The sequence below is a fragment of the Hetaerina americana genome, unplaced genomic scaffold, assembly GCF_022747635.1.
Source record: "Hetaerina americana unplaced genomic scaffold, ioHetAmer1.1.p SCAF_6, whole genome shotgun sequence".
In the NCBI taxonomy this organism is placed as follows: domain Eukaryota; kingdom Metazoa; phylum Arthropoda; class Insecta; order Odonata; family Calopterygidae; genus Hetaerina; species Hetaerina americana.
The window spans coordinates 42,804,559-42,823,957 of NW_027287205.1; the positions used below are offsets into that span (position 1 = coordinate 42,804,559).

Sequence of the window (19,399 nt, forward strand, 5' to 3'; positions counted from 1 at the left end):
GATAACAGCTTTAGAAATCCCTAATTTAAATTCTGTTCTTCTCTAATCCGGCAGCGCAAACTTTTATCGTAAAAAATTCTTCTGATTAAAAAAAAATAACTTTTCTCTTCCGGATCCATCTTAAGTAAAACTTCATTTAACCTTCCCTGGCATTTACATCTGGCTTCATAGGTCAGTTCACATTTTCGCAAAAAGGCACGGCATAATATTGATTTACACACGGTTCTCGGCCTTTTAATTATGTAAGCCGCCACCATCACTTTATCTAACAATCTCACTTGATATATCTTAATCGTTTCGCAAAAAATAATTCCTGCCTGCCCTGCTTACTGTTTCTTTACTCTTATTGCCAGTCTTACTCTCCGCTTTATACCTTATTTTAATCAGCTACCGATAGGTTCTTCATGCATCTTCATACATCACCTGTAAGTGCGTATACCCGTGAATTCAATCTGAAAATACATTTTCTTTGACACGACAGGCTATACCTTGCATATTTAAGGTGTTTTGCAACGTTTCAAGGTGAATGTTTTGCAACGTCCCACCAATAACGTTTACGGATTCGTTTTCTGCACGCAAAAGGGCGCGTAATGCTTCACCTTGACGCACTCACCGAATGATGGAATCCTTTCTCCTACGAGCTGGATCAATAACTGCGACTCATTTAGCTACGCGCCTGAGGGAAATAGCAGAAAGGTCAACGTACACGCAAAATATAGCAATAACACATTTCGCCAGGTAATGGACGGCTGGACGACCTGAATCCCCACCACTCAATGCCGGCTCTTAAAATAACCGCTCTCGACACTCGATTGCCTCGCGGATCCGCTCAGTGTTTTGTTTCCATCACTGAAAACAGGGTCGCGGGGGATCGATGCGAGAGCGCTGGCCTGATCCGCCACACCACATTTCCTTCCCGCCCGCACTCCTGACACCCTTTCCTCCCAATTTCGTGCACTTCTTCTCAGCCGTCGCTCGATGCTTCCCGTGTTCTCACCTACCCCCCCACCCCGAGGGGCAATACTAAACGGAAGGGGAAGTCACGTTCATTAATTTACTTTCTTCCCCATTCAAAACTGTCCACAGCCCCGCCATGCAAAGGGACGGTTGCATCAGTCGCGGCGATCCCATAGAAAAACATGGGCGACGAGAACGATTCTCTCAGCCCCGTGAAAAGTATCCCTTCCCCCAATCCATTTCTCTCGCTAACCCTCACTCGTGATCCACCCAGATTTTTCCCTCGAGAGGTAACAACGAGGCCAGGGGGCCAGAGGTGGCGGGGAGGAAAAGGAGTGAACAAGAGGAGAGAAACAGGACGAAGCCGCATAAATGACTGACCACGTCGAGTCTCCTCAATCGATTGGGAGGGAAAGAAGAGATTCCGATTTGACGAAAAAAACAAACAAGGTACAAACGGATAGCGACGCCCGGTCGGGATAGACGTGGATACGAGAGGGCTTGGAGCAGGATCGTCTCTCGTCGCACGCACACGTCTTCTGAATATCCCGCCTCCGACCCCCAGACAGGAGGGATACGGAAGCGAGGGGGAAAGTCAGAATAGTTTGGTCGCGGCCGCCTCTCAAGAGGCCTTTTTCTTCCTTTCTTTCCATCCCCCTCGCCCGATTCTCTCCACCCCCCCTCTCTCTCTCCGCGGGTGGCGTGCCTCCAGTCGCCGCCGTCACTCCCGAGTCAAGAGCGGACACGGCCCGGGGCGAAGAGGGAGAGAGAGTGCGAGAAAGGCCGTCCTCTTCGTCTCCTCCTCCCGGGTCGACGTCTTCATCGCGGGCCAACCGCGCGGGATGGCCGCATCTCGCAGCAAGTCGGCCTCCGCTCGCGGCCACCGGGCGAAGAGCGCGAACAACCCCGACAATGGGACGACGGCGTCGCGGGAAGGAACCCCCGTCGCCGCCGCCGGTCGACCGAGGTCACGGGAGAAGACGTCCCGCGTCAAAGGTAATTAGCGTAGTAATACGCACGATCCGTCGTCCCCCCTCCCCGTGGGTATTGCACGTGTGCACCTCCAGTCTATTCATTTACCACCCCGCCTCTCACGCTGCGTCCACTTGCGGTCTCCCTTCGCTCTGATGTATCTCTCGTCATCGTGAAAACGTCATACTCACAAGCGGGTCAGTCAAAAAATTGCCGCGAATCACACAGGTGATTTCTTTAAATTTCCGCTTTGTAAGGCCGCTTATTCTAATTCAGGATAACATTCAGAAAATGCCCTCAGCTGATACTGTTAAGTCCTACTCCATTAATTTGCATTTCCGCACCGTCACCGCCGCCGGTTTATGTGAGAATAATCACACGCCATGAAATTTATGAGCAAAGGAGATATGAGCAGGAGCCGTTTTCCAATTAGGGTTATCACCAAATACCCAATTTTCTTATGTAATCGCAAAAGTAGACTCTATGCACCTTGCTATCATATTAGTATTTGTAGAGTTATTAATATTCTAATATTTTTTTTGTTTTATTTACTTTGTGTGGTTTAAACATCACCACTTCAATTCATTCAGCTATCATCGGATTTGCTCCTTTGCTTTAAAGAAGAATAAAATTCTCCAATCAGAAAATTACGCTAATTGAACAAGCTCCATCGTTCTTACTGTCGTTTCGATGAACAAAGACTAATCCTAATATTTTTTACGGAGACCGTGTCATAACGGGCTTCACGAGGTCTATTCATAATCCACCAAACTCATCTTGAAGTTTTTTTTTAAATTATTTTCAGAATGGACCAAAAACTAGTCGGACTACCCAAAACAGGTAGAAAGAAACCTGTGCGTCCAATGTTTTCGAAAGTTTTCAAATTAGCGATCCAAATGTTTCTCTCTTCTGCATATATAAAAGCAGTTTCTCTGAGTAGTTTTGTAAAGGAGATAAGTTGCTTGCAGGAATCAGAGGGTTGCCATCTTGGCAAGGTAGTTCAAAATTTCGCTAAGCAATTTAGTACGTTAATACTCAGTAAATTCATAGAAATAAGGTGGAATGAGAAAGTAAAAAAAGCCTTAGGAATTGAGAGGGAGGAAAGGAATGGATCGTGGAAAAGTTTAACCAAAGCTCCCTTTGTGAACTAGAATACTTCAGCTCTAATTGGGAGGTGCCTCCAAATGTTCTTAGCTGAAGGCTCCCTGTGATTCGACCCCATGAATCATTCGTTTGATGATGGCTGCACCAATAATAAGTAGATGACACGTATTTTGTACATCCGGTACGAAAAAAACGAATTAAAATTTAATTTCAAAAAAATTTAATGAATACAACTTTAGTACGCAATCGTTCTCTTTTGGGAGTCTTTAACAGGTTGGCCCAGCTGAAGTGACTAGAGAATCGCATTGACAAAGGATGAGGCTCTTTAACCAAAAATAGATTGAATCCAAAAATCAACCACGTGTAGGGAAGGTATCATGATAAGGACTCGAGAAGTACGAGTAACGATTGAAGGTTTTCGGGCAGTCCCTGAAAACAATTATAAATAGTCATAAGTTTATTAGACATATCAGTACAATGCCTGGGCTATTTTCACTTCTTAATATTTTTCACTATTACATAAAAACCCAGGGAATAAACGGCCTACACTGTCTACTGTTTTATTTCATTTAGTCTACCTTCAGATATACCGTCCAAAACACGCATTCCTCTCTCATTCCAACTTGACAAATAGTCTCCTTTTCATAACAACCTTCAGCATCCCATTATCCACCCAATATATCCTCCATCAGCCTTCTTCGAATTTTCCCCAACAAGTCTCTCTCTTCCTTCACCATACATAACACTTCCGCGTCTGCTAACCCCTCTGCTATGACTATTTTTTTGAATTCTTTACGACACCCACAACTCAAAAGCCTCCAGTCATGTAATTTCTAAAACAATTAGTTTCTGAAGTATCTTCCGCAGGCGCATTAAATTAATGTAACGGATCAAATAATATTTCACAGACTTATTTTGTCAAAAATTAATAGCGAACGTGGGTGTTGTGAAGTAGAGTCAAAGGAAAAACTTCAAGGGCAAAGGAGAAGGAAAGAAAATAAATTTTAACAAGAAACGGAAGGAAAGCTTCGGTGGGAAATTCTTTCTGTTCTCTTCTTTCCTTTCTTTATTTTCCCTGTTTTCCCTTCTTCTTTGTTTGTTGTCTCATTTTTTTTAAAATTTACATTATGTATCCATAATGCATTTTACTTTGAGCCGTTCATGAATGGGACTGATGAATTGCGAGATTGCCTTGGGCCGTTTCGATTTGAATGCCGTCGGTCGATATACGTATCATCTCAAAATTCTGAAGTGTAATATAAAACTTTCGAATTCGTGTGCAATGTAATACGCTCCACCATCAGCAGACTCAGTATGTGTAAATTACGGGAACTTGTAGACTTGTAAATTTGAGAAACGGGCTTCAGGTTGTTGGATTAGTAATGCAATCAAAGAAATACTTTCTTAGTTCCACTTAGTCTCAGAGTTAATCAGCGAAATAGAGAAGGGATTTTGATTCTCTGGAATGAGTGGTGGGGACTCAAGGACATAATCTACGAGACCATATTTGACACAGAGTATGAATCATTCACGCTTAGACATTGTTTGCTGCCGGCACATTTTTTTTTTATCTGCTACGCCTGCCAAAGTGACACGAAATCAGTTTTGTACCGAGAATATTGCGCGACAACGTTTGCAATCCACATAAAATAATTAATAGAACATTTTAAAGCTCAGTGACACCCTCGTTTATCGTATTTCCTTAACTCTTCCTGTGAAACATTGGGTCTTTCGTTCAGAAAAAAGATTGAATAGGCATTAAAAAGTGGGAGCAATGGCGATTATTTGCCTACATAGAGACGATTACTTCGGCTTTCAACGCTCATTATCCGGTTCAATAAGAGAAGCAGACACTCATTACTTGTCCAAGTATTCGTTCAGAGACCAGTATTTTGCGTTCTCAGTTTGTTGTTGCATGTGCATATAATTTATCACCAATTCTATATCAGCCGGGTGTATGGCTCATTTTTGAAAGAGTATTACACCTCATGGCCAAAATTTTTTACTCCACGCTTACAGTCCAAATTTGTGAAGTATAGTATTTTGTTCTTACATAACCGTATGTGGGTAAATAAAATATGTAAATTATATTACGTGTATATATTATTTTTAAGATTTAAATATAGTTTTTCGGATGTTTGCGTGCTTGCACGACCGTTTTTCCTAAATGTTTACGTGGTTTTATTACATATTTAATATATCCTGCGTATTTGCATATTTGCATCAACCATTGCACTGCAATTATATATTGCCATAAGGATATTAACATCTACCGGAAAAATAAAGACGGTATTAATTAATCTGCATGTACGATTTTATGTAATGAGACGGCCAAATAATATTTAATCATATTAAGGAAAATATTGGGGGAAATGGATTTTAAGCACAATGCACGGAGTCCCGCATGTTAGTTGACACGCAAACGAACAGGAGGGATTCGAAATGAAAAATAACCATTTCACTTTTAGCTGGGATTTCAATTCTGATCGCGTCCGTTTCGGAAATAATGACTTTTTCCAATTGGTGACGTATCCCAACAGTGACAACCGAGTCATACACCCGTTCGATTAAAAAATTCTATTGAGACATTTCCCTTCATTATTGCAATGACTTTATGGAGTATTAAATAATACCTGCTGATGCCGAAGGAAGAGAATTTCGAAGGTCATGACTTAATGGAGCATTTGTCTTTTACTTTCCAGGAATGTTTATTAAGAATTTTGTGGCTTCCATGAATACGTTAGTGAATGTCAGGCAAAAATTTAAATGAATATAAGAGAGTTGGAAGACTACGGGTGTGATAAGTCTCACGGAGGACTTTGGTCTGCAAAAGTGACGCTAAATTGCTCTCCAGTCAAAAAATACTTTTACGGCCCCATCAAAGCACGTACTTCGCCGATGGCCTGCCAGCTACAATGCGATCACTCATCTGGCCCTCACGAGAGAAAGTTTCCGTGACCCTGAGATAAAGGGTCAAACGACTAGCTTGGTTCCTTATCCTCTTTCGTCTTGATTTATCTTCCTTGGATTTAAACTATCTTGTCTCTCTTCGGCCAAAGGGATCAAATCCTAACGGTCGCTCTTCTCCCCACTGCTGCTGCACTTCGTACTAATAGCCGAAGAGATAAAATCTCGTATGTGACCAGCGCCGGGGGAGTGGGGAGGCGAAAGGACAAATTCCTGGGGGGCGCTTCTTTGGCAGAGTATAGAAGAACGAGCCAAGTCACGAGGGCCTCGTGCTTACATCTTTGATACTATTTTGGACACACGTGTATTGGCCAATGGGCTGATTTATGTTTAAGAAATAGGTTGCATAGGTGAAACTAACGCGCTAATGAACTTGAAAACAAGCGAGAAGCTTTGCGAGAAAAGCGGGTGTCCTGTTTTGAGCACCATTTCGCAACCATTATGTGCAACTTTTCCTATTGGAATTGACGCGATTTCGCGGAAAGTTTTCATTTTTTTATTGAACAAAAACCATTATACTGTCCACAATTTAATTTTATTGAAGCGCATTACGCGTTTCAATGTTCTATGTCATTTTTTTATATTTCTTACACAGGCCGACCCCTCGGGTCTTTCTCTCCTTCGTTACCGTTTTCATAACCACCAGTCGTTATCGACCTCATGAATTGCTTGACGGAACTCTCCACTCAGTTCTTAGATTCGTTTACCTTTTCGATGCCTTAATATGTCTTCGCTTTCACGGCAAGTGATAAGTGCTGCATTCTCATGACATCCAGGAACCTTTATCCTTCCCCTTTAGTACTATACTTCTCCTTTTCTTTCAACGCCCGTCTTCAGTAACAGACAGTGCTGCAGGATTAGCTCAATATTTATCTTACGCGTGGTGAAAACTACGTATCACGCAATTCATCTCGTTAAAAACTTTCCCCACCATTATGGCAGCAAAAACCCTCTGATACCTAAAGCGTAGCCCCTTGTGTCACAGTTGTCTCATATTATTGTATTCCTCACGTGCGTCCCGATTTAACAAAGACAATTTATGGGCACCATATATGTTGATGTCCTTGCAAACTCTCTTCCACCCATCTGCCAACCTTTCGTTAAAATCGGAACTGCATCGATACAAACGATGCTATAGAGAAAGGCTGACACTGATGTTCATACAAAAGAACATGTGTGCCTACAGACTCGTAGAAATGAGGCACATTCAATATTCCATTTGTAAAAAAACTACGCATGCGTGAATATTACATACGGATGATTGCGATATTTATGCATCGTTCTTCGCATGAATTTTGTATTACAACTAATAATTCAATAAATGACTATCAAAAAAGCTCCCACATTCAAACTCGCTTTTATTTAAAATTAAAAATGATGGTGTAAAGGGAAACTAGGTCATTGCCTCTTTAAATCCCCGGATGAAGATCTGTAGTCAATGCATTTATGGAAAGCACGATAAAACGAAGGGATATTCACACGAGTTCAAAGTTTGCATATCCCTCCCACAACCTATTGTTTCTCCTGTTGGTTGAGTCATCAGCTCCCTTCAAATATCGACCGCGGAGCTCGTGGACATTTGAATTCCCAAGAGCATTAACCGTCATACCGATCATATCACTACGCGGCCACGTAGTTCTTTAGATTAATGACAAGCTGCTAAAGACCCATCCTTGCCCCTCTGGTACTTTTATTTCAAACCTTTCCTGTTATTTTATATTATGTATTTTTTATGAATTCATACCGTCACATGAGAGTATGACAAAATGTTACACGACACCGGCCTTTTAAATACTTAAAATTGGCAAAGAGACGTAAATTTTTCGTACGATTTTAGTGATGGGGAAAAGTACGAGATCTGTTCAAAAAGCATAGCGAATTTTGAATTTTGTCGGGTTACGTATACTTGATTTTCGATTTTTTTGTGGCGTTATGTTGATACTTATGTCTCTCACTTATGCCGAAATGTTCGGCCATTTTGAATGCTCAGTTAATTTTTGACAGCTTTTTTGCTTGGACGTGTTTTAGCTTGTCTTCGATTTTTGCCTGTTCCAAGAAATGGATCCAATAATCTGTATCGAATTTTGTGTGAAAAACGAGATTAAGTTCGCGTACGCATTCCGAATGTTGACTGTGGTTTCTGGAGACGGATAACCTTGGACCGAAGCAACGTTTATCGGTGGTACAATATGTTCTCAGAGGGTCGAGAAGATGTGAACGACGAAGAGCGTGCTGGATGCCCGAGCACGTTAACAACAGGTGAAAACATTGATGAAGTGAAGAAAATAGTATTGGCCAATCGTTGAATCACCGTAAGAGAAGTTGCTGAAGACTTAAACATATCAAATGGCTCGTGCCATTCGATTTTTACCAATGATTTGGGCATGACACGGGTCGCCGCGAAATTCGTACCAAAATTGCTCAATTTCGACCAAAAACAACAACGCATTAACATCGCTAATGAGGTGTTGGACTCTGTCCGCGACGACCCAAATTGGCTCCAGAGGGTCATAACTGGTGACGAATGGGTTTATGGTTATGACAAGGAAACTAAAGCTAAGTCATCCGAATGGAAGCTGCAGCACGAGCCAAGACCAAAAAAAGCGCGCGGAGTTCCGTCGAATGTGAAAGTTTTGTTTACATTTTTCTTCGATTGTAGGGGCTTGGTGCATCATGAGTTCTTGCCACAGGGTAGAACGGTAAATAAGGAATATTACCTGCAAGTTATGTGCAATTTGCGTGAAGTAATCCGCCACACACGCCCGGATTTGTGGAAGAACAAAAATTGGCTTTCGCACCATGACAACGCCCCTGCTCCCACATCGTTACTTGTGCGCGAATTTTTGGCCAAAAACAACCCACTAATGATGCCGCAGCCACCGTATTCCCCAGATCTGGCCCCCAGAGACTTTTTCTTGTTCCCGAAACTGAACAGGCCCATGAAAGGATGACGCTACGCTACGATTGACGAGATAAAAGACTGCATCGAAGGAGGAGCTGAACAATATCACAAAAAATGATTTTTTGAAGTGCTTCGAGGATTGGAAAAAACGTTGGCACTAGTGGACTAATATCTAATGGAGATTACTTTGAAGGGGACAAAATAGATATTCATGAGTACATAAATAATTTTTGAAAAAAAACACAAAAGTCGAAATACTTTTTGGACAGACCTCGTACATGGCAGGAAGGTTCTCGGGTATTTAGAGCGTTTTAGTTACGAACGGGAATTGTGAAGGGGAAAGAAGATACATCAAATCAATCAGTAGGGGATTCTAAATTACTTTTCTTTAATCCGAGAGGTTCATAATGCATATTGAGTGTGGATTACTCCCTCAATGCCTGAAATAAAATCATGTGTTCTCTATCTTTATGAAGGTTTTTGGTTATTGTTCGTATTTGACTCTCATCGTCATCGGAAAGGCTTCCATCCAATAGAACCTTCAGGCGCTTGGGTTGATTTTGTTATTTATTATTATTATTTCACAGTACCCCGTAAGACACCGCTAGGGTGGTGGTAGGTGGTAATTACACACCAAACTGCTTTTGACTCAACATAATTTTTCCCCCTAGCGGGGTCGCACAACGTAACTCTGATCCCTTATTGTTCGTGGAAAAAATTACATCTTATATTACTTGTTCTACACTTAGTCTCTCTCATTTAATTTGCATGATCTCTCCTACCGATGGGGCTAATAATCCATTTTCAACGTCATTACTAAAGAGACATTCTTCAAATTTTTTGCAAGAGATTGAATCTGCAATTTGGCCTTCTCTCCATTAGTGCTTCCCAACCTAGATCCTCCAATAATTTTGATACGTTACTCAGTTTGTCATGACAACGTTTAAAAAATCTAGCTCCTCAACGCTGCACACGATCTAATGCGTCAATTAATCCAACTTCATGAGGATCCCATGTAGAACAGCATATTCTAAATGAGGCCCAACCAGCGAAAGATAATATTTATCTGCAACGCTTCATCACATTTCCCCATTACTCTTCTAATTAATCCTACTTTTTTGTTATGAATACATATAGAGTTATGGAATAACTTGTACTTGAATCTGTCTGTATCGGTGTCTATCTCTCTTAATTTATCCCAACGGTCAAATTAAGAAATATAATCTGGCGCCATAATAAATACCTCGAAGAAAGTCTGCCTTGCCTGCTTACTTCGAGAATCAAGAGGCTCTAAACCTAATTCCTCCAGCATGCCCGTCACGCTCACTCTCTCCTCGTAACAATTTTAAACAAAGTAACCTCCGTGATTTATTTGCTTTCGGTGCGTATTTCAGTTCCGCGTGTTTCATATTATATAATAGTAGTTAGAACAGACTGAAACCTACCCGTAACCGATAGATTACTTACAACTGCGTTGAAGTACTATTGTTTAGGATTTCCTTTAAAATAATATTTTATTCCTTGCCTCAATCTAACGCACTTATTTTATTTTTTCCAAGAATCATCGCATTCATCGTTTTGTACCACAAAAAATATATTTATTTTGAAATTAGGCTTTATTTCTAATTTCTGTTACTTGTTTTGACAACCCTGTTTTCAAAACTCATTAAGTACAGTGCCAAAGTCCCCTAACGGCCAAGGTGACCCTACTGCGACAAGGCATGACTACGCTTCATATTCACCATCAGGGGATTTCTTCCAGCTCTTATCCTGAGGAGGGATAACTAAAGTTTTGCTTTACCTAGATTGAAGGTACCTTGTCATCTTGCTTCTCGCCCATCCGATTGGGGTGTTTGTCTGATGACATCACGCATAATAGATAATTGCTCCCATTCCTGGAAATCAGGCGAGCTCTTTGGGATATCCCTACGGTTATGAGGACAAAAATGCCCCACGCCCTCTATGATAATCACAGATGCGGATATCGGGCGATGTTTGCGGATGAGGATTGATGACTAGCGAGAGCCATTTTGGCATCGTAGATATAGTCGCACCCTCATTTGTCCACCCAATATCCCGCAAATAACGAACAGGGTTATTGTTATGACGGGATGTCAGGGGTGTTTAAATACTAGTCTGGAGAGAGCTACTACCTGTAAGTGTGTCACCATCTACCTTATGGATCGAAGATTATGTGACTGGACTAGTCATATGGGTAGCATCCTCGCCAGCTAATGCAATGGTCGAGGGTTTGAGTCCAAGCCTTGGCCATGGGCATAATGAACTGTGACCGTTGGCTCGCTGGTGACGACACCTGATGACAAACAAGGAGAGGAATATCAGCAAACGAGCCTTAAGGTACCTCCTTAGAGCAAAAACGGACTCCTTAGCTTTTATGTAAGATGGGATATCCCCAATTTGTACACTCTTTTCCAACTACCATATAATGGTACTTCTGAAATGCTATACACGGTCTGTCAAAAGTAGAAGCACTGAGTCGATTAAAAAAATGTATTTCCAGAATTGATACATTCACTCAAAAGTCTTCGAAGTAGCACCGTTGTGCGTCCACACACCGCTGACAGTGGCTTTTCCACGCCTCGTGCGCCTTATGGAAGGCGGCGCCCGAAATTCTGCTAAGCTTCCTCGTCACGGCCTGTTTTAACGCTTCCACCAAGCCGCGGTGACGTCCTTCCAGCACGTATTTGGGGCGAGGGAAGAGGGAGAAGTCTGGTGGGGCATTGTCTAAAAAAATTTTGATCCTCACTCACATGGTCGATAAGTTCTTGGCAGATCCGCGTGCGAGTTTCCTTTTGTATGTCTGAGAGCAATCGTGGCACCAACTTCGCACACACTTTTCTCAAGATTTTCGTCACTTTTTGAGGCCAAAGGGTGTCCTGAACCTTCGGGGTCTTCAACATCTTCTCTGACCTCTCGAAAGAAAAGCCACCCAAAAACACCCGATCGGTCCATGGCGTTATCACCATAAGCTGCCTTGAGCATGTCATGAGACTCTTTCCCGGTTTCACCCAGTTTCACGTAAAATTTGATTGCGTTGCGCTGTTCCAAAAACCGGTTCATGGCGGAGCGTAACGAGGTCACGTTATAGAGGTTTCGCAAACAAAAGATCCGCACTCCGCAAGGCTGGAAGCCAACTACCACCGACCTCCACCCTTTCCTGAGACTCTCCTCCCTCGAACTCAGCTAGATAAACCGCCGCCCGTCTGGCCGTCTATCCGGGGAAAAAAGCCTACTACCCTTTTCCATAATTAATACATTTAATACAGACCTTGTATTCAGTAAAGTAATACGATACTATAATTTCACAAACGGTGGAACTTTAACACGCCAAAACGATTCGGAAATTCACATAGAGTTCGTGACGTCACACGTAAAACCACCCTTTTGATACGTGCGTAATAAACCTAATCTAGCTTCAAGTCTTCACGCACATCCCACGTTACATAATAATTTCGTGAAGCATTGTATCCTCACGGGACAATTATTCAGCAACCGGGCAGTTTTTCTCTGTATTTTTCAACAAGGTAAACACTAAGCCACGTTCAGCACGCTCACCCCAAGGGACTAACCGGGAGAACAAAATGAACTAATTGGCGACTCATTCTCTCCTCTCGAATGCACGTCATTTTTCCGATACGCCCAGCCGTTCACCGCTCATAATCTTTCCTATTTTTCGCTGTTAGCACCGAAATGTCCTCCCTTCCAATCAGAAAACTTCCTCCATCGCGATTTGATCCATATAGATCTACGTCTGTGGCCGGGTTCAATTGCATACGATACATCTCGCACACTATACTTTTATGACCCCGTAGACTGTATGGTACTACTCAACATCTTCCCTCGAGACTTGGAGCAGACATTACTTTGATAAGAAACGCTAAGTCTTGCATTAAGCCATCGTTGTCCAAAGAAAATTCTTTCAATTGATGCCCAAGCATAAGGCCTTCTTTAGGCCAATTAGTAAACCTTTCTTAAACGGCGCTTTCTTAAGAGAGCTGGTGACGAGGACTGAGCGCGCAGCAAGGGCTTTTTTCCCCTTTAAAGCCAGGGTCGCGAGATGTGATGCATCGGGTCGAAGAGCCTAGGTTAATTTATTATTCCTCCGGACAGGTCTGAACACTAGCACATGTAATTCCATCATCAGAGGTGGTTTATTCATACGGTACTAATCGCATCACGATCACTCAATTGCTCCAATCATCAACATTCAGACGTTCCCCCCACAATGTCAATAGGTCGCTACAGCATGCTCTTCATCGTCCGTGTGTTATGACGGCAAATATTTCAATTCCACTAGCCGGAAGGGAAGAGTTGGAACTCTTATTCACTGCATATCACGTCTAGTTATTGCAATGACCACTGGCTGGGCCCACGATTTTTTTGTGTCAAAATGATATTGGGAGACGTACGCATAGAAAGTTATGGCGAAGTGAGAAGATAAGATAGAAGAGATGAGTCGAGAATAGCAGAAAACTGATCATGGAATAATTTGCTGCTAATGATTGTGAATTTTGGTGTGGAAGAAACTAGGTGGGATATCAAGACGTTCAAAACAGTGTTACGTAAACCCTAAACCCTAGTGAGTATATGTACGCCCTTCTTGAAAAGAAACAACAGCGCTAATGCAGAGATTGTTGATATATCAGTACTACTTTGACCATAAGAATACGTTAAATATCGCAGTGCCTTATTTCAAATAAATAATTAAACCTAATTATATTTTGGCATGTTTATCTCTAGGCATCAAATATTTCAATCGCTCTCCGGGCCATATGTAAAGGATAGTAAAATTATAGCGATCGTTCTCAATCAAGTCGTAGTTCACTTGTTAGCAGCAATCGTATTAACAGTTTTTTATTATTTTAAAAATATATCTATTTTGGAAATCTTCATATATAATGCTATACTGTCATACATAACATGGGGATCTTGAAAACTATCGAGGAATTCTAAGAACTTCCTAATAAACACTTGGTTACAGAAAATACGTGGTAAGCAAATGGGAAGAGCGATGGTCTTTTAAAATGAGGGCCAGGGTTTGATTTCGGTTGACCCGAGCCGTACGATTTTTCGAGCACTAGATCGTTCTGAGAAAACATAGGCGGCACAGACCAACCATCCACATTTATTTGGTAGATTACTCATGATGATCATTGAACACGAAATACCTATATTTTTCTCCCTGTCCTGCACTTATCTAGCGTTCATCCCGTTAGCATTGCTTAAGAATTACATTATCTCTCCATATCCTCTTCATTCTTTCTTCCTGCCTTCTTTAAATACCTCCCAATGTCCCCTAATGTAACTAAACACTACTCTGTTTGCCTACTCTCTTTCCAGCTTCTTTATGGTGTTTTATTTTCTATACTCATATCACGAAATCTTTTACTCTCTGATCAATCTATGCTTTTCTGTTTTCTTCTAATTTCCCCTATTTACCGCTTATTTTCTTTACGCTATTTTCTTACGCTCTCTCACTAATATCTCAAAATCCTCTTAATCTATGTTCATCCACCTGCCTCAAAGACCAGAGATCTTGCGGAAAGGGAATCGGGATGGTGCGATAGATAATAAACTAGATTCCCACCCCAATGGCCTGGGTTAGTATCCCTGAGGTAGCAGGTTATTTCCAGGGGTATCCCGATCCCTACATGCGGTGCTATATGTAGGGCACTTCAAGTGAAGTACGCCGGCTTTTGGCTAGGGCATTAAATCGTGGACCCCTCGAAGCCGTTTGTTAAGAGTAAACTAATGCCGGCACCCGGTCCTATCCATCCTTCCTCTATCCCTGAATATCTTATACCTACCTAATTACCCATCGATTCCTAACGGCGCGAGTTTCCCTAGTTTTCGGTGTCTTTCTCTAATAACCAGTATTACTTTTGCGAGATCTTGTAACACCATAACGCGCGTTATCGTAATTATTGTATTTAGTGCCATGGAAAAAAGAATATCACCGTTGATGACATTAAACGTTACTGAGCCGATCAGAATGTGATTTATGGTGCTACCATAAATCAATTGAACAGGGTTTCATAATCCGTGATCGTTTACTCCCTTGCTGAGGGCCATCGTGTCATTGGCAGTGATATAAATAATGCGTGTATAGAGATGAATGATCATTCCTCTGGTTGCTAAACCAAATAACTCTACGTTCCAAGTATTCCACGAAAACTTGATCCATATAATATTTAGAAATGTAAAATTAGATAATATTATATATACTAAGCTCTAGACAACAACACTCGTAAGTGCGACATTTTATAATATGCATCCTGTTACAATCGCTATAATGAGGTTTCGAGAATTAATCGAGTAGCGATAAATTAAAATATCAGATTACGTCATTGAGAACTCTTTAGTTTTGTTAAAGATTATTAATAATGCCATTTGAAATTATTGTTTAAATATACCAGCAGGATGTTGCTTAGTGTGGGGTCAAACTATTTTAGTGGAACGTGTCCTATAAACGAAGCTTTGTGATCTTAAAGCCCTGTGCACTATTGAAGGTTATACAATTCATCTGTGAATTGTTGGAAACTACGGCACATAGGCAAGGCAAGAAAGCGCGGGAAAATTTTAATTTGATACATTTGGAAGAAATAGTGAAAATGGAGATAATTGACTTAACTTTGAACTCATTTTCTCAAATACCCTCATATTCAGGGTGTATTTTACGCGAAGGGCAACGAAATTGGGTTATTACTTTTATCTAGAGGGAGTGGTTAGTGAACTCTACTCTAATAGTGTCAATTGTAAAGTGTATTATGAGAGCTAAGGCATTTAAAGGGAAATTAGACTCATTTTTTGATTATGACTCGGTAAGCCGTAGACTTGTCTAAAAATTTCAACAATAACTGTGCAGTAGAAGCTGCTCTAAGTGTAAATTATATTTCCGGCACAGATTTTCCCTCAGTACTTTTGTTTCAAAAAATGCATCATACGTATAAACTTCTTGGCTAACTCGAAATAAATCTGATGGCTGGCACTTTATTTTAAATCCGATAGATTGAATCCCCATACAAGCATTGATTTATCGACCAAACTATGCGACCATCACTTCCACGAAGTGAGAGCCTGATGCTCATTTTTAACTCCCTCTGAGTCTCCTTTTTATCGCCACCGCCCTCGAAAATCTTTGAACAACACACAAAATAAGGGAATGGCCAATAAAAAATCAATTTCCCTCTCATTGATTAGATAGTGAAGATGTCTCACCTTGAATAAATTTATAAAACTTACCCTTGGGTAAGTGCAATGAAATTTGGACTTGTTAATTGCCAAGTTTGAGTTGCATTACAATTGTTTCTCAGCGGAATTATTGCCAATCAGGAGTTGGGAATTATGTGACAAATGGGACTCCAGTTTTGGAGAAAGATCATAGCTGATATCGTCGGAGATTATGATTAAGTGAACGACACGCAAATCGAGATTAAGTCAGTTCGCCGATACAGTTCAATTCAAGCTATTATGCCTGTTAAAGGTAGGTTTTGGACCATCCCTAACGAGTATTGTCTTCTACGTATCTAGAGAACTTCTTCTTGCTCGCCCTACATTATTTCTTTCTTGTTCATTCCTTCGTAACTTCTGCCTGCCTTGATGATGTGCATAAAACCTACTCTCTTCCTCCCTCTACCTCGCTTCTCCAACATTCTCACTTTTATCACAGCCTTAAGCAACCCACTTTAAATATTTCCTGCATCCCTTTTCTCTGGCTTTATCTCATTTCCCCACGACAACCTCCTTTCTTCGCCTATCATATTTAAAACTTCAGCGTTTGTCTCCCTCTCTCGCCAACATATTTTCTCCACTCTACGCCAAACCCGTATTTTTCAAACGCCTGTAATTCTCATGCCCTTACGTCAGAGACTACTATGCATATCCATTAAGCCTTCGGCCGGCGATTACAGTGCCGCCATCATATGTATGAACACTGATGCCTGATATTAGGGTTCTACATGACTTTCGGGGGGAAGGCGTGATATGCTAGTGGCTATAGTATTCAGTGAATGACCGGAGGGCCATGGCTCGATCCCTGGTGACGTTAGACACCTTCAAAATTCATCCAAACGTTGATATTTTTCGTATAACTCATCTTCCCGGGAAAATTCAGGCGAAATAAGGAAAGGAAAACCCCTATCCTGAATGCATTAATTTTACACGCTTAGTACGAGGAGTGCATGACACTGACTCATCAAACCAGCATTCAAATTAATTATCGTATGCTAATTCTAGACCTAAATTGCTATAATTGAGGTCAAATTGATATGTACGCATCTACAATTAGTTCAAAATACGTAATCTAATGATATGGCTCTTAACTGATCGAGTTTTGTTGAGTCGAATGTCAGATCGGAGATATACGAAAGGTGAATCATGTCCGTATGTTCAAAACTAGCATCTTCGAATGCTCTGTATTTTATGATAACAGCAGCACCCTACCTATCACCTAACCTCAATACCTGTCACACCAGCCTGGGGATCGATCCCTATGTCCCGATCCTTTTTTCTAGTAGCTGTTATAACTTATGACAAAAGGTCACCTCTAGTGCGCTGCCGTGGAGGCTCAGCTGGGGAGTCTTTAACAGCAATCGAAATATCGCATATGTTCCTAGTATATTACCTTGTTGCCACCACCATAGTCATCCGTCGACCGCCACAATGTGAAATTGTTCCGACTTCTTTGAGCGATCGACAGTTGTCCATCCGGTACTAGTTCTGTAGAAGCGTCATTGCATATCCATATTAATTAATTGGTATTCTAAGGTAAGTTTTTTATGGACACTGGCTGAATATCACTACATTTCTTAGGCTCGTAAATCAAGACACAATTTGACTACCCAAAGTATTAAAACTGTTCTTCGATTCCGCATAAATTATAGATCCCTTCATTCCGTCAAACATGGCTATCCTTAACCAACCCCTTCTTCATTTTCCTAACGCTCTCCCCTCTATCAGTCTTCAATATTCCATCCCCAATTGAAATGCTCTGCATTCTCCTTTCCAACCTTGTGCTTTCCTTTGAATTTCTCCCAATATTGCTCTCTCCTCCCTCACCAAGCCTAGTACTTTTTAGTTTGTTTTCTTTTCCATTCATTTCACTTTTTCCATCAAAATATCGAAAGTATATACGATGTTGAAGACTGTGATAGAGGGGAGAATGTTAGGCAAACGAGGAAAGGGCAGGAGCAGGATGTTGGATGGGATGAACGGAGGAAGGAAGTACTCAGAGATGAAGAGGGACCTGATGTAAATCAGGTTGCTGGATTGTGTTTTGCTAGGAGTCACAAAATATTTATTAGATAGGTTTGTCTATCCAAAAACCTACCTTAACTGGTAGATTACAGTATAATAATATATATAATCCTTACTCATCGCCCGTCATCCGTTTCCTCCTCATTGTGAAAGCTTCTTTGCCAGGCGCAATTCTTGTTCTTATGTACTTTGACCATTTTGGTTCCAAACATTTCCAAGAAAGGTGAACTTTTCCACCTGCTCTAGTTTTCGCCATCCCTATTTAATCTCATCCTTTATCAATCACATTGACCAAAATCCATAATGATGAATATTTTTTGCGGCTAACGACTCTTGAAAGAAAGCATTTATTTTGAGATTTTTGGGCGAAAAGTGAATTGTAGTTTAGGTAGAGTGAAAATGTCATATTTTCGCGGCTTTCACAAATTTTTAAACTTCGCGGTCCAATAAAGTTTTCAGCGCTGCAGAAAATCATATATTAAGATAACGAGGTTAGTTCAAGAACAAACCGGAAATTCGGAGGTCATGGGTTAAATGTTTCGGGCAAAAGCGTTGAGTATGCCCTATTATCAGCAACTTAGATTAATTCAAAATTTTAAATTTAATTAGGATTTTTAAGTCAAATGAAGATGGCCTAAACACTGCAGTTACCTGATAAAAATCATGATGAAGAGTCAACTATGTGGAAAACACTAATTTTTGCACTAATAAAAAATAGATGTGTATTCATTTCTTCATCATCATCTTCTAAATGCGGAGCCTTGTCGTTTCAGCCATTGGTCCTTCGCCATTGCCGTTATTTTCAGTTCATTGTAATAGTATATTTTATATCATCTATGAATTTCTTTCTTGGCCTTTCTCTTCCTTTATTTCCTAATATTTCCCCCTCCATTATATTTTCCAGGAAGTTGTCATCTCTGAGAACATTTCCAACAAATTTAATTTTCCTTTTCTCCATCTCATTTATTAAATTTCTCTCAATGCTCCTATGTTGCTTTTCTTGTCCGTCCATCTTGTTCCTGTTATTCTTCTCCAAATTCACATTTCCATTGCTTCCAACCGAGTATTATCCCTCATTCCCAATGTTCTTATTATAAGAGTAAAAAAATATAAATTATTATTCCTTCAAAAGCTGGATTACACTGTGAGTTATTTTAATTTCGCTTTGGAAATGCCATGTATCTCAAAACATCTTATATTAATTTTTCTGCAAGGAGATTT

The 19,399-nt window shown here is 40.9% G+C and overlaps 1 protein-coding gene across 1 annotated transcript in view; it reads left to right on the forward strand.

Moving 5' to 3' along the window:
- The first annotated feature begins 873 nt into the window (after window positions 1-873).
- ninaG (neither inactivation nor afterpotential protein G) overlaps window positions 874-19,399 on the forward strand; it is a 41,797-nt gene continuing 23,271 nt past the window's right edge. Inside the window, exon 1 of the mRNA XM_071594096.1 lies at window positions 874-1,953. Within this exon, the coding sequence (XP_071450197.1) occupies window positions 1,800-1,953 (154 nt within the window). The 5' untranslated portion in view covers window positions 874-1,799. The remainder of the gene's footprint in view (window positions 1,954-19,399) is intronic.